Genomic DNA, 16,171 nt, shown 5'->3' on the forward strand with positions numbered 1-16,171 from the left:
ATATAAAATCATATGTAGCACTTTTTCATCCCTCATAATTTATTTGCGAGAGCTATATCACAGTGGGTATAACGGTGTTAGATCTGTGGCAGAGTAATCCCTGAGTTAAGTGTCAGATGAGTAAAGAAGATGATAATGTTGTCTTCTTTCCTTCGTTGATCTCTAGTTTAGGAAAAATTATGTTAGAAGAGGTCAGTCTACATATTTGAATTCTAATAAAATGCCATTTTCTACTTTTTTTTTGAGACGGAGTCTTGCTCCGTCATCCAGCTGCAGTACCATGGTACCGTGGCATGATCTCAGCCCACTGCAGCTTCTGCCTCCTGTCTTCAAGCAATTAACCTGCCTCAGCCTCCCAGGCAGCTGGGACTGCAGGCGTGCACCACCACGCCTGGCTAATTTTTAGTAAAGATGGGGGGCTTTCACTGTGTTGGCCAGGCTGATCTCTAACTGACCTCAAGTGATCTGCCAGCCTCGGCCTTCCAAAGTGCTGGGATTACAGGCATGAGCCACTGTGCCTGGCCATCTTTTCCATCTATATTTAAAATAAATTAACACTTTCACTGTTAATATTATAAGTAGTCTCTTTTCACTTTATGATTTTTTAGGGGATATTACTCATTTATGTGTTCTACAAATACGAAATATGTATTGCATGCCTACTCTGTGCAGAGTGCTTTTCTAGGTTCTTGGGATACAGCAGTGAATATAAAAATCTCTTCCCCTATGGGGATCATATTCTCGTTGAAGAGAGTAAATGCAATAAATAAATAAAATGTGTATAGTGTGCTAGATAGCGTTATGTGTTATGGAGAAAAATAAAACAGGAAGGGGGATTAGGCAGTACTTGTGTCCAGTAGTAAGGCAGTGTTTCACTTCTCAATAGAGTGGCCAGGTAAGGCCTCACTGAGAAATTGACATTTGAACAAAGGCCTGAAGCATGTAAGAGAGCAAGCCCGTCTTCTGGAGAAGATTGTTCCAGCCAGAGGAATTGCAGTGCACAGCCCCGGAGGTGGGAGCATGTGTGGCAGTTGTGAGAAATAGGAAGAAGCTCAGTGTATTTGGAGCAGAGGGAATGGGTACAGTAATAGGAGATGAAGTTAGAGATAATTGGGAAATGGATGGAATTTATCCTTGTAAATCATTATAGTCAATATTATTTTGACTGAAACACTGAGTAAGAGTAGAAGCTGTTGGAGATTTTGAATAGCAGGGTAACATGAACTGACTTTGATTTTAGCAGCTGCACTCTGGTTACTTTTGATAAGAAACTGTAGGAGGGTGAAAAGTTTGAAGAAGAGAAGCAATTATTGCAGTAATCAAGATGAGAAATCATGGTGGCTGGGTTCTTAGGGCTTATAGTGGTAGAGGTGGTAAGAAGTGGCTAGATTTCTCTCCCCATTCTTATTTTACTTTCTGGTTATTTTATTTATTTATTTATTTATTTATTTTAATTAGCACATCAACTAGTAATTTGTTAAGGTAGGATAACTTTACTCTCAAATTAGTTGACATTACTTCACATTAGTAGATCTGACCGTCCATTTAGTTAAGGAGTAGATTTAGTGATTTTTGTAACACTTATGTAGAAATTCATACCAGTTGATTTTCAGTTGATTTTAACTTGAACTTTTCATCATTCAGGAGGAGATGGGATTATTACTGAAGGAAAATAATTTTACGTCTTCTTTGTCCTTGAAACATACTATTTTTTTCTGAATTTCTTTCACTGATTCCAGAGTTCTCTCCTTTGAGGCATACCCAGCAGCACAAAGCACTTCAACTTCCCACTAGCATTGTAGTTGAAGTGTTTTATGCTGCTGGGATTGTCATGTCGAGTTTTCCTTCTTAAAGAACACACTCACCTATTTAGGTGAGCAAGCCCTGCTCCTAAAGATTGCAGGACTCTCCCAGCTTTTAAAGGAAATTGATTGTTCTTTTGAAATTGAATAGAAGGGGTTCTTCTAAATAGTATAGATGTTGCTTATTGATGAAGCTGTTTCATCATGACTTGGATTTCTCAGTGTATGGAATGTTAGCTTAATGCATTATGTATATGAGCTGAAGAAAATGAATGATGATGATATCCTAGGAAAAGTTTGACCATACAGACTCAGTGAAAGTTAGAAAGTAGGGTTATAGTTTCTCCAAGTGAATTAAGTTTCCTTTTTAAACTCAAAAAATGCACTGGGGCAGCATAGTGAAATTTTTGCTTAATATTTGGTCATGCAAAATTAAACTTTGAAGGAAATTTCAGTTTCTCTCTGTGGCTTCACAAATCCTTGGAAACAGAAATTGAATCTTTAGGTCCAACTTGAATAAATTCCTGATTCTTTGTCAGCTTTAGCAAGTGAAATGTATTCTCTATCCTTCCTGTGAAAAGTCCAACTTTTCACAGTCAAGGGATTGTTTGGTTTAAAGCATGCTGCTGCTGTTGTTAGGGATTATTTATAAGTGCTTGTCTCTCACATACAACACCATCTCCTTTATATTATTTTGGTGCTTTGCAAATACTTTTAAGTTAATGGAATCAATTTTTATGTCTTTACTATATGTTTTATAAACTACTCTTCTATTTTAACCTCGTTAATCCTTTCTGATTTGTTCTAGAATGAGAGACTACAGGCGTTGCTTGGAGATAATGAAAAGATGAATTTGTCAGATGTGGAACTTATCCCGTTGCCTTTAGAACCCCAAGTGAAAATTAGAGGAATAATTCCGGAAACAGCTACACTGTTTAAAGTAATTGTGATGGATATTTAATGTGTATGATTGGAACCTAATTCTTAAGCTAGATCAGAGATACTACCTTGGAAAACTATTACATTGCAGAGATCACATCTAAAATTCTAGTTGATTTAGTAAATGCTAGATCGAAGGGTACCTTTTATTTATCAGTGTGTTTTGATTTAAGATCTTCTTTTGTTACCAGTACATGGGCATTTTTATGTAACATGTGAAATACTTTTATATCTCTGGGTTGTTTTTTAATATTTAATTTTTTTATTGTTTTATTTTTGTAGAGATGGGTCCTCACTTTGTTATCCAGGCTGGTCTCATACTCCTGGCTTCAAGCAGTCTTCCCACCTCAGCCTCCCAAAGTGTTGGGATTACAGGCATGCGCCACCATACCCAACATAATATTTAGTTTTTTGAGCTAATTGTTAATCAGAGCCATAACTATTTTTCTTTATGTAAATTTTTTTAGAGGGCAAATTGCAGACGTATCATGCATTCATTCAGTTCATTAGTTCAGATGGTTAGATATGAGTCACAGTTGACCTTTTTAAGATTTCTCAGTCTGATATCTGTTCCTGTTGAACCTTAAGTGTTTTCTTATATTTTCATGTGGCAATTCTCTTTAGTCCTTAATAGCATACCAGGCTTGGTGTTTTTTCTATTGACTGGCCACCAGTTCAGGTAGAAACAGCTGATGCAGCTGCCTTCTCTAATCATGCTCAAAGGACCAAAGGCCAGAGCATCATTATTTGTCAACATCATACTGAAAGATCTTTGTGGGACATGGTGTTTTATGTTTTGTGATTCTAGTGGTAGAAAGGCATAGTTGCATTGAATATTACTTTGCATGAGTTAAGAAAGGGCTCATAGAACAACAACTAATGTATATACACGGGTGTAATTATAGTAGAAAATAGTTCATATTTTTTAAAAAAGTGTGTTTCAAGGCAACCTCATATTTGGTCATGGGTTGCAGCCCAGCTCATATGACTAAAAGATAAGTTTCATAAAGCAATCCCTAACTTTAACTGGGTGTTATGGATGGATAGTTACCATTATTTTTAACATTATTCCGTTGCTTTAATTTTTAAATGTTGCTTACAACCTATTGGTTTTAAAACTCTCTAACAGATTACAACCTGCAAGTTAAAAATACTGGTATTACTATATGCAATTTGAAAATACTGGTATAGGAGATACAGTGCAATTTTTTTTTAGTCTGTGCTTGCAGTCTACTGGAGACTGAAATGTAAAAAGCTATGCACAAGGTAATATACTTATAACAACTGGCATTCCTTTGGGCTAGAACTCCCAAAGAAGACCAGCTTCTAATATTCTTGAACACTAAGGACTCATCAAGAGCAATGAATTAAAAAAGTAATTTTACCATTTTTTTTTCCAACCATGGTGCAAAAGAGTATCTAAGACATACAGCAGGGGTTTTAAGAGTGGAGTAGAAGAAGATATATCTCCCTCTATTGGTAGGTGGATTCTAGACTCATACTCCTTTTAATTATAAAAAATTATAATTATGTCTTATGAAATAAAATATGGGAAATCTTTTTGACCTCAGTATTCAGTCTTGATTATTTTTCTTTCAACTCTTAAGTATATGGGCATTCTTAAAAATTTTGAGTTGGAGTTTAGGAATAATGGTTCTGAGGCAGTTGCTACATAATATTAGTTATATAGAGTGTCTCTGTGTAGGGAGTTGCTACTTTGGCTCATGGATGTCTTTGAGAATCTGATGAAAGTGATGGATTATGCACTTCAGAAAATTGCCCGTATGCTTACACATACACTGAAATTTCTGCATACACTTGCAGAGGATCTGTGGACTCCTATTTTCCTTGTATGAGCTCCTTAGAGCTGAAAAGGCTAGGGACCCTTATTTCTAGTAGTTTTAAAAGTAATTTTGTAGACCTTAATGTAACAGCCAAAGCTGGATATTCATGGAGACTGGACCCCTTAAGGCACTGGGATAAGTGCATGTTATCCTGTGGTTGTTTTCTTGCTTTAAATTTCAGATGAAATCTAAATTAAATGAAATCATATTGAATCTCAAAAAAGAAATCACAACAAAGATTCTCCTGCCTGTCATTTATCTTTAGGGAGATAACTTCCAATTACTAGGGCTCAAGGTAATTTATAAAATAACATTTTCACCAGGAGTGATAAAAGGATATTCCAAATTTAAGGTAATTTAAAATTCAGAATTTTATTCCAACTAGAGTTTGTAAGTTTTAAACATACATTCTCTGAACCATTTTCCATGTTTTTGTTTTCCCCCAGCATTTTATAGGAAAGTTTTCAAGCATACAGCAAAGTTGAAGGAGTTTTACAGTAGACAACTGTGTATCTACCACTTTAATTCTGTCATTAACATTTTGCCATTTGTTTTGTCACATCTGTTCATCTATGTGATGTTTTTTGGGCCATTATTTCTCTTGGTTATTACCATTTGTTTTTGTTTTTGTTTTTAAATTTCTTTGACTCATTTTTTTTTCTTTGGATTAATATATTTCTCCAAATTTTTGTCTTATATAATTTCTTCTCAATGACCAAACTCAATAGGGTCTCTCTCTCTCTCAGAACAATTTTCTGACCATTTATGTCCAGAATATCCATCTTAGCATGCCACTTTATGTGAGGTTTTATATGATTCCCCCATTCTAAAAAGAATATAATTTCTTTATTTTTTTTTTTTTGTTGATTTAAATATATACCTAAACGAATTTAGACCTTCATATAATTAAGGGAAGGACTGTGGGGAAAACATAATATTATTCCAGAATAAAAGATACAGATATTTGAGATCTCCTCTCATTTTATAAATGAGGAATTTGAGTCTTAAAGCTGCACAACTAGTACAGATTGAGCATCTCTAATCCAAAAATCCAAAATCTAAAATGCTCCAAAATCTGAAACTTTTTGAGTGCTGACATGATGCCGCAAGTGGAAAATCCTCCAGCTGACTTTATGTCATGCATTACAGTCAGAACACGGTCAGAACTTTGTTTCATGCACAAAATTACTAAAAATATTGTGTAAAATTACTTTCAGTTTATGTGTGTAGGGTATATGTGAAACGTAATTGAATTTCAAGTTTAAACTTGGGTCACAGCCCTAAAATATTTTATTATGTATATGCAAATATTCCAAAATCCGGGGAAGTCCAAAATCCCAAACATATGCAAGCATTTCTGTTATAGGATACTCAACCTGTAGTATACTTGCCATTAAAAACCAGGGCTCTTGACTTTGCATCTGGTACATTGTTGTGTTGTACTGTTTCACCTTATTTATTTCAGTATACCTCTAAAAATAAAAAATGATGATAGATATATAAAGAATGTCTTCTTTGTATTAGACATGGTGCCAGACTATTGACCTGTATAGTTTCTGATTGCCTTAGCAACCCTGCAGAAGAGATGGTATCTTATTTTACAGATGAGGAAACAAGTTAAAGGATATGCATAAGACTGTCCAGCGAGTACCTGGCAGAGCTTGGAATGTTTTAACCACATGACTGATTGCAGAGCTTGTGCGCTTTCCATCGTGTAGTCTTCTGACTATTAGCTAGTTCACTGTTCTTTCCAGTATACCCTAATGTATCTCATTGAAAACCCAACTTGTTTTTTAGGTCCTATTTACCTGTGTATTTATCTTATATATCAACATTTTATTGTATGTATAGTACACTTTTATGCATTAATTCATGGCCAAATTTGAAATCAATATTTTTATTTTCCAGAGTGCCCTTATGCCTGCACAGTTGTTTTTTAAGACGGAAGATGGAGGCAAATATCCAGTTATATTTAAGCATGGAGATGATTTACGTCAAGATCAACTTATTCTTCAAATCATTTCACTCATGGACAAGGTGAACATGACCTTATGTTGGTGGGGAACATTTTTTTCGTTTTGGAATACTGTGGCTTAGTTCATTTGCTGTTTATGGAACAGAAGTATTTGTAACATTCAGGTACGATCCTAGAAAGCTCAACAGTCTCCACTTGACCTTGAAAAAATTTAGTTGCTTTTATACACTTCAGAATGGTTTTTGTGTTGAGTATAAATTGGAACTGTATGTGTTCCATTAATTTTTTTTCCAAATTAAGTTCTCTAAATAAGGGATTTAGTAGTTTCCTTCCTCTTAGTCTATTAAATTTTTTTTAAATCCTTTTAATCCCATCACTGTCCCTGGCATTAAAAAGTACATGCTTGCCCTATTTCCCTTTTTCTGAGCTCTAAAGTACTTTATGGCCAGAAAGGACTGCATGAAGTGATAGGAACAACCCTATTGTTCATTGAAAACAGCTGACAGAGATTTAGAGTAGATGAAAAATTTAGCATACCGTCATCTAAGTCCTTAATCAATTTACTTTTGATGATCAAAGTTAAATTAACTATTTTTTTTTTTTTGAGATGGAGTTTTGCTTTTTGCACAGGCTAAAATGAAGTGGCGCGATCTTGGCTCACTGCAACCTCTGCCCCCTGGGTTCAAGCAATTCTCCTGCCTCAGCCTCCCAAGTAGTTGGGACTACAGGCATGCACCACCACGCCCAACTAATTTTTTGTATTTTTTAATAGAGACAGGGTTTCACCATGTTGACCAGGCTGATCTCGAACTCCTGACCTCAGGTGATCCACCCGCCTCGGCCTCCCAAAGTGCTGGGATTACAGTGGGGAACCACTGTGCCCGGCCTAAGTTAACTAATTTAAACTTAATTTAGCTTAACTTCCTAAATCTTTATTACATTAAACTGCTATACTATTTGCCCACAAAACTGTCTTTTAACAGTCTTTACATTTGGTTAATATATTTTACCTTTTGATTAAAAGCTGTTACGGAAAGAAAATCTGGACTTGAAATTGACACCTTATAAGGTGTTAGCCACCAGTACAAAACATGGTAAGTGTATTTTACATCATTATTGTTTACTTTAGTATACATTGTGTGTACTTTTTCAAATTGAAAATTTTTAAGTATGTTAGATACAAATAAATTCCATTTGTAGCACTGAAGACAAGTTGGACCTTCCTGCCTGCTTCCCTTCTGTCTTTCCTTCTTTCCTGTTTCTCAGTAACTACTGATTAATGTAACTACTGGTTAATGTAGTTACTGAGAAACAGGATATTTCAGACATTCCTGACAATCCTGTAGACACACATACACATACACACACACCCTCACACACACAAACCATTTAAGTCTTTTCGAGATGAATAATCCCTGGGAGTTTGGTAGAAGATTCCCTAGGAATGCTTGCCTAATGCTTACTGTAAATTCCATAGTCTTGCTGCCCTTCCTGCTTTATACTAGTAGTTACTGAGAAACAAAATATATGCTTTAGGTTCCTATCCTTCCTCTGGCCACTCCCAAATCTTTTTGATGCCTTAATTACTCTTCTCAGTTTCTTCTCAGAATGATATTTTAAAAAGTGCAAATGTGCATCTTTACAATCCTGCAAAAAGTCATTTGTTAGCTTTCATTTTCTCTTGGGACAAAGACCCAAAACACCTTTACCTAGCTTCTAAGTGCTTGCATAGTGTGACACACCCTATGTCTATCTTTCAAGCCTCTTCTTTTTGCCACTCTTCCCCTGCATCCTGGGCTTTAGCCATACTGGCTACCTTCTGTTTTATCTAATGCATTGTGCTCTAAGGCCTTCGCATACACTGTGATCATTGTCTCAAACATTCTTTGCTCCATGGCCTATTAATTTTATTATCCTTGAAAACATGGCTCAAATGTCAGATGTCCTTCGATCCCTACTGTAAGTTAGGTCTCCTTACACTACTTCCTTTCATAGTACCCTTTATTCATAGTATTTACCCAAGTGAAGCTTATAAGCTTTAAGATCCATGTAGGCAGTGTCAAACGTCTATTTTTACTTACTTGGCAAATTTCTTCCGACATGGTCAAGAAACAATACATACCTGTTAAGTGAATTAGTGCCAACTATTCTGTATTTATGATGCAAGAATAAATGAGATATTTCTTATTCTACAGGGGTATATAATCTCCTAATGTGCATGCAAATTATTATCCTATAGGCTTACCAGAACCAGATCATGATAGTTTATAATCCTGAAATATTGTTTGCTTCATCCAACTTTTTTTTTAATATATCCATTGTTTTATGTTTCTGTTGTCTTCAGACTTATCAGACTGACTTTTTCTCCTTCTTCCACATACTGTCTGTCCCCTTTCCTTTTTTTTTTTTTTTTTTTTTTTTTTGGTAGTTTAAGGGATTTACACATCTGTTATTACCAGGAAATGACAGAAGATGGAATATTAGACAAAAGGAGCCATTACATAACAGTTTTACATACAGCTTTTAGGGTTAGGTAATTGTAATCCACAATTCTAGATTTCTTACGGTGATTTTAAATTTGGAATATTTTAATTGGTATATGTTGTAAATCTATAGAAAGAAGAAATTCTTGATGCTAGATTTAAGAAGCTTAGTCTATTAGTTTTCGTTTCTCATATTTTATAATAGAAATTAGCCTAGAGAAACATACAGACTAAATCAGCTTAATTTTTAAAAAAAAAAGTTTTCTTATAGGTCCTATGACATAAATGCCAGTACAAACTTAATGTAGTGTACACTGATCTTTTTAAGTTGTTCAGATATGGAATGCATTTATTCAGAGATGAGGATTATTCTTAGCAGAACCTTTATTTTTATTTCTTAACCAGTAGCTATGCTTAATGCAGTGCATACATTTCTGTGTAGGCTTCATGCAGTTTATCCAGTCAGTTCCTGTGGCTGAAGTTCTTGATACAGAGGGAAGCATTCAGGTATGGTATCAATAAAGATTATGCAATTCATGAATATATTCTTGTCATAAAAAATTCAGTCTTTATAACATAGAGTTAAAAATGAAAGTCTCCTTTTATCATTTTTCTTTCTTCAAGTTTTTTTTCTTCCTTTATTCAGAAGTAAGCATGTTCGCAGTTGAAGATTCTTCCATTTGTTACATAGATTCTCAGTTCCTTGAACAGTGCATTGCATATCAAGGGATCAGGCATTAATTGGTGAACACAGCCTGGCCAACATGGTGAAACCTGTCTCTGCTAAACTCACAAAAATCAGCCGGGCATAGTGGCATGCACCTGTAGTCCCAGCTACTTGGGAGGCTGAGCCAGGAGAATCGCTTGAACCCGCGAGGTGGAGACTGCAGTGAGCTGAGATCACATCATTGCACTCCGGCCTGGGTGACAGAGCAAGACTCTGTGTCAAAAAAAACAAACAAAAAAAAAACAAAACAGAGTTAATTGGTGAACAAATTAAAATTTGTTAACGTTTATTTATACTTGCATTATATTCCAAAGTATGGAAATGTTGTAATTTATTTGATATTAATTGATGAGCACTTTATTTCCAGTTTTTGTTATTCAGAACACTGCTACAATGATATTGTTGCTCATCTGTCTTTTGTACAATTATTTAAGACCCCCATCCTCTCCCTTCAACCTATTGCTCCCCTTTAAATATGAGAAAAGGTGAGTGGTTCTGTGACAAAGTAATGTATATGTTTGGATTTTTTTTTTTACCCTTTAAATACATGGATTAGTTCTTATAACATGTTAATGGTTTATTTTTGTTATTTTTAAAATATAATTTTCCTGCTTCCCTTTGTAAAAAAAAAAAAAAGTATGTAATTAAAACAAAAATGGATACACCTGAGATGAAAGATAATACACAGAAGGGCTTGGTAGATGATATTTGATACAGTGTGTTTTTGCCTTTCCCTATTTAATTGTTCCATTTATTCAGTATGGGAGTCAGATTTGTAGAAAAGTATTACTCTGATTCTTTTGCAAAGCAAGTGCTTATTCTGTTCTTTGATTTGGGGTACAGTCATGTGCAGTGGTTAAAAGCTCAGGCTTAGGACATCAAACTGCCTGGGATTGAATTCCACCTGTGTAACTTTCCAGCTCTGTAACCTTGAGTGAACTGGTTAACTCTTTTTGCAGAGAAAAGTTAACATAGTAGCCCTAAGGTTGCAATCTTTGGAAAGGCCTGCTTGCCAGGAGATTGGTCATTGGCTTTCAGCATGTTCCCTTTGCTTCCTAATTGATAAGGGTGGTTTGCTGTGCCTAGATTGTTTGTTCAAATAATATGCTTTATACTAAACAACCCGCTTTCCTTCTGGGAGTCTGGAATTTTGTACTTGCTTGACAGAGGTTGCCTGGGTCACCAGTTCCTGATAAAACCTTGGGTTCTAAGTCTCTAATGGGCTTTCCTTGTCAGAAACATTACACCCATGTTACTGCTTTTTATTTTTTATTTTTGGCTATTGGAAAAGAAGCTCACTGTGTCTTCATAGGACAGAGAGGGCTAGGATGCCTATGTATGAATTTCTCCAGATTTTTTCTGTGTATGTTTTCCATGTTGATTCTACTGTGTATCTGTTCTCTGTAACAAACCTTAGTCATGGTACAACTACATGTTTAGTCTGTAAGACCTTCTAGCAAGTCAAACCTGTCAGTGGTCCTGGGGACCCGTTTAACATACCCTTCAAGACACCAGTTTTTGCATCTGTAAAATTTCGGTAATAACCCATATTACTCCAGGATTGTTCTGAAGAGGACCTGAAGTGTACTTAAAGTTTTTAACATGGGCCCTAATTGCCATCATTGTTCCATAAAGTTTTTCATTACTTACATTGTTTTGTGTAATTACGATTTTATAAAATGAAAACAGTGACAGTTTGTATACTGATTCTTGGCTGCACATCTGGTCTGTGTAAGTGATTTACCTGGGTCATAGATCACATTCAGCTTTACTTGATAATGAAAAGTTGTTTTTCGATAATTAAAAGTTGTTTTCCAAAACAGTAACACTTCTTGTGTTTCTCCTTGCTACATGTCTTTGCCAAATCGTAGTGTTGCCAAACTTCAAACTCTTCGTACCTGTTTTTGGTTTCCATTTCCCTGATTATCTGTAAGGTTGAATGTATAAAAATATATGTATAGGCCATTTGTTTCTTCTGTGAAGTGCATGTTCACATCTTCCTGTGGCCCATGTTCCTGTCGCATTGTTTGTATTTTTTGTATTGATTTATAGGAGTTTTTTAATATATATTCCAGATGCAAATCCTTTGTCAGAAATACAGGGTATTCAAAAAAGGTGAAAACATAGGATAAACTTTTTTTTTTTTTTTTTTTTTTTTGTGAGACGGAGTCTTGCTCTGTTGCCAGGCTGGAGTGCAGTGGTGCGATCTCGGCTCACTGCAACCTGTACCTCCCAGGTTCAAGCAATTCTCCTGCCTCAGCCTCCCGAGCAGCTGGGACTACAGATGCCTGCCACCATGCTAATTTTTGTATTTTAGTAGTGACTGGGTTTCACCATGTTGACCAGGATGTTCTTGATCTCTTGACCTCATGATCTGCCCACCTCGGCCTCCCAAAGTGCTGGAATTATAGGTGTGAGCCACCACATCTGGCCAGGATAAACTCATTTTTTAATAGTACGTTAATTGTATTTTCAGATAATATGCTCTGTGGTTTTGTTTGTTTGTTTATTTTTTGTTTTGCCTCTAAATGTAAAAGAATAGGTGCAATTGGTAATCTGGGGTGGGTGGTGGGGGACATTAAACACAGTTTCAACTAATGGAAACTCTAGTGTATTTATCGTACTCTTACAATTCTTTTGTTCAGTCAGCATCTCTCATACTGTACTTTGATTAAGCTTTATACTAGACACTTGCTGGTCATTATTTATAGTTTCAAAACACCTAGTTTGTTTGTTTGTACTTAATTCTAAAACATGTAAATAATGTCTTTTCAGAACTTTTTTAGAAAATATGCACCAAGTGAGAATGGGCCAAATGGGATTAGTGCTGAGGTCATGGACACTTACGTTAAAAGCTGTGGTAAGTTTTTCAGGCTATTACTTTCCATTGATCAGATAAAGAAGAGCAGGCCATCCTGATATTGCCATAATCATATACATTTAGAACATGTTAATATTTAAATGCTCTATAGGAAGAGTAAAAGATAAATGTTGATTAAAGTAGTCATTGATGCTTTGACGTAATAGTATTAACAAGGTGTAAATTCTATTTAGTCTTTCATGGATATATCTTTGTAATCACTGAACTATTTTATAATCACAATTTATCTCTTCCTGGAAGCTGTTAATTTTCCATTGGATTTTCTCTATTTTTGAATAACAGAAACTAAGTAGACCATGGGAAAAGTTTCAATCAGAAATGATTGTGCTTTAGATAAAGTTTAAGAGCTAAGATAATGGTGCTTCATTAAGAGGGTGCCCTTGTGGTATTTTAGAGTCAGTCCTTATGGTCCATTCCTAGAAATAAGAAAGCATTAGTAGTATTTCCTAGAAATAAATAGTAAGTGACGTAGGGATTAATTTTTATTCTTCAGGCATTTATGTCTAACTTCACGAAGGTTATATTCTACAGGATTTTTTTTTTCATTTTCTTTACTTTTTTCTTTTCTTTTCTTTTCCTTTTTTCCTGGAGACAGGGTCACACTCTGTCACCCAGGCTGGCTGAAGTGCAGTGGCGCAATCACAGCTTACTGCGGCCTGGACCTCCCAGGCTCAGGTGATTCTTCCACCTCAGCCCGCCGAGTACCTGGGACTGTAGGAGGTGTGCACCACCACACTTGGCTGATTTTTTTGTATTTTTTGTAGAAACAGGGTTATGGCATGTTTCCCAGGCTGGTCTCAAACTCCTGGGCTCAAACAATCACCACCTGCTTTGGCCTCCCAAAGTGCAGAGATTGAAGGCGTGAGCCACCATCCCCAGCATGTTTATTTTTTTATTTTGATTTTTTTTATAACTAGATTGTTTAAGGGAGGATTGGTAAAGGAGTTGACACTAGAGTTGAGCCCTGAATGACAGGATATATGATGTGTTATAACTATTTTATATAAGCGCTATATTTATGTCCCTATTTATGCCTATACTTAAGCTGGGAGAGCAAGAAGAGGGCTTTCTAGTTAGTTGTTAAGACTATATTTAAACTTGCATATTATTTTCTGGTTTAGAAGTTGCTTTCTTATACATAATATTTTTGTGTTTTTCACAACACCCCTGTGAAGTCACCTTCCAAATTATTTTGGACCTTATTTTCAAATTTATTCGTGATGATACATTTTTATCTGAAAAGCAGAAAGAAAATGAACTTTGAGAATATGGAAATAAAATTGTGTTTTATAAATTAGAGTCCTTTATAGTTTTAATTCTTGTTTTTACTATAGGAATATAAACATATATTACATGTAACTGAATTTGTTTGTAAACATGATTACATGCAGTATTTAAAGACTTAAAAACACTGAAGATTTTGAGAGAAAATGTTTACCCTTGTCCTCTTAGTCTGTATTTCTCTCTCTTCCCTTGCTCCTTTCTTGTTTTTCTTCTTTATTTTGCCCCATTTCTCTTCTGTTTTTCTCAGACCTTCAAGTCTATGTTTTCTGTGATCTAAAAAAAAATTGCATATCATCTAAAGGCTCAACTAGGCTGAACATCCAAGATGGATCACTCACATGATTGGCAGATTATACTGTCTTAGCTAGGCTTATTGTGAATCACCTACACATGACCTGTCCCTGGCTTGGGCCTCTCAGAGCTGGGTTCCAAGAGCAAATATTCAGACAGACAGGAAATGGAAAATACTGGTTTCTGAAGGCCAGGGCTGGGAAGCTGGTCCTATATCAGCTTATAGTATAACTATATTTTGTTACATTCTGTTGTTCAGAGCAGTCCTAGAGCCTTCCTGGATTTGAGGGGACGGAATATATATAGATCCAAGCTCTGGATGAAAAGGGTGTCACAGAATTTGTGGCCATTTCCATTGGTACGTTATTACATGAGGTGTTTTATATACCCCCAAATAATTATCTTTTACCTTTTTACTATAGCATAGTTATTGTAAACCTTTTAAAGTCATAAATCTGTTTAATAAAGAAATACTTTTTCCACACAAAATACATACACACACGCTTGCCCTGTCAGTATTGACTACAATTTGAAAATTCTGCTCATTAGTAAAATTATCAGAATGGTATGTTACAGGTACATGCTTAATGTCGTACCATTATGTCTTTTGTATAGTGGTCCATTTTCCCCCCAAGAGCTACTGAAAATATGACTGGCTTTTTCATGGGGAAAGAATAGCAATTTAAATTATCTTACCTATTGGACAGTTATATTCACATTATATCTTATCTCTCCCCTTTTTTCCAACATTTCACATGTATTCATTCCTGTGTAAGTGATTTAATGGCAGGCCTTCTCTTCATCTAGAAGAGCCTTCTGTTTTCTGTATGGCTTCCTGTATGACAAAATAATGTTTTTGTGTAACTTTCATTTTAGAAAATAATGTTTTAATGTTTTTGCAGGGTGTAAGAAAAAAATTGATAATAGTTTTGGTGACATCTTTTCCAGATTATCTAAAGTCTCAAGTCTATATCATGCAGCTAAATGTGGGAATACTGTTTATTCTCACATACACACATATCTTTACTAAGTAAAGGGAAATAGGATCAGTGGTCTATTTGTCTTTATATTTTTCTTTAAGTCAAAGTTTTTTTATAAAAACAATTTCAAGATGTTTTGTATCTCACATGGAGTAAAAAAAACTAACAACATTGTTTTGACAAGATTTTCTTGGACAGAAATAGTGTTTCCATTGTTGTATAGTTAAAGAATAACATCAATTTCCCTAAAAATTTTCTAGCAAATTTATTTCAGGTCATCTTAAATCATTCTGAGTATTAGTTATCTCCTCAACGTTTCTGAGGATCATCCCATTCTTACCTCAAATGTTTTGTTGTTATTTTTCAGGATGTAGCCTTGTTTAAAGTGCCCTACTGAGTATTGACACTTTAAACTATTGAAGCACTCTAAATTTTCATCTTTACTATTAAATATGGCCATATGTTGATACATATATTTCACTTGACTAAACATGTTTATCAGAATGACCATCCAACATATTTATGACCATAATCCACTGAGCCAGGGCAAAAGACCCTTACTTATTTTTGCATTTCCATATAACAATGAAATGCACTCTCAAATTTGATGATGAGTAGTTTATAGAAATATTTTGCTTTATCGTTAGGATTAAGCATAATTCGTGTATATCCAGTTACATGAAAATTTTAGGTCAGAATTAACTGTTGCAACACAGGTGAATCAGTATTCTATAGAGATAGCTAAACTTGAAACAAAGTAAATAGTGACAAAAACTAATTGTAATTTATAATTAAAAAATGGGAACAGTAAGTAGGTCTGGATTGAACAACTCAGCTGCACTGATGTACAGTGATGTTATTTTTCAAAATTGTAGGAGTTTCGCTTGTCTTCATATGCACATTATCGGTAGTTTAGTACCCTTGAGTGGCAGGTAGATTTCTACGAATCACATATTAGAGAACCT

The 16,171-nt window shown here is 35.1% G+C and overlaps 1 protein-coding gene across 7 annotated transcripts in view; it reads left to right on the forward strand.

The window, feature by feature from the left end:
* Positions 1-16,171, forward strand: part of PIK3C3 (phosphatidylinositol 3-kinase catalytic subunit type 3) — a 126,231-nt gene that overhangs the window by 76,044 nt on the left and 34,016 nt on the right. For 6 of the 7 annotated variants that reach the window (XR_010151909.1, XM_001142812.6, XM_054672067.2 and 3 more), the window contains 5 exons: positions 2,611-2,742; positions 6,494-6,622; positions 7,585-7,654; positions 9,486-9,550; positions 12,546-12,630. Coding sequence is in view for 6 of the 7 variants with exons in the window: in XM_001142812.6 (XP_001142812.1) it covers positions 2,611-2,742; positions 6,494-6,622; positions 7,585-7,654; positions 9,486-9,550; positions 12,546-12,630 (481 nt within the window). In the remaining variant the exon portion in view is untranslated. The remainder of the gene's footprint in view (positions 1-2,610; positions 2,743-6,493; positions 6,623-7,584; positions 7,655-9,485; positions 9,551-12,545; positions 12,631-16,171) is intronic. The other variant, XM_016933599.3, reaches the window with a different exon arrangement.

Source organism: Pan troglodytes, chromosome 17 (assembly GCF_028858775.2).
Source record: "Pan troglodytes isolate AG18354 chromosome 17, NHGRI_mPanTro3-v2.0_pri, whole genome shotgun sequence".
NCBI classification, from domain to species: domain Eukaryota; kingdom Metazoa; phylum Chordata; class Mammalia; order Primates; family Hominidae; genus Pan; species Pan troglodytes.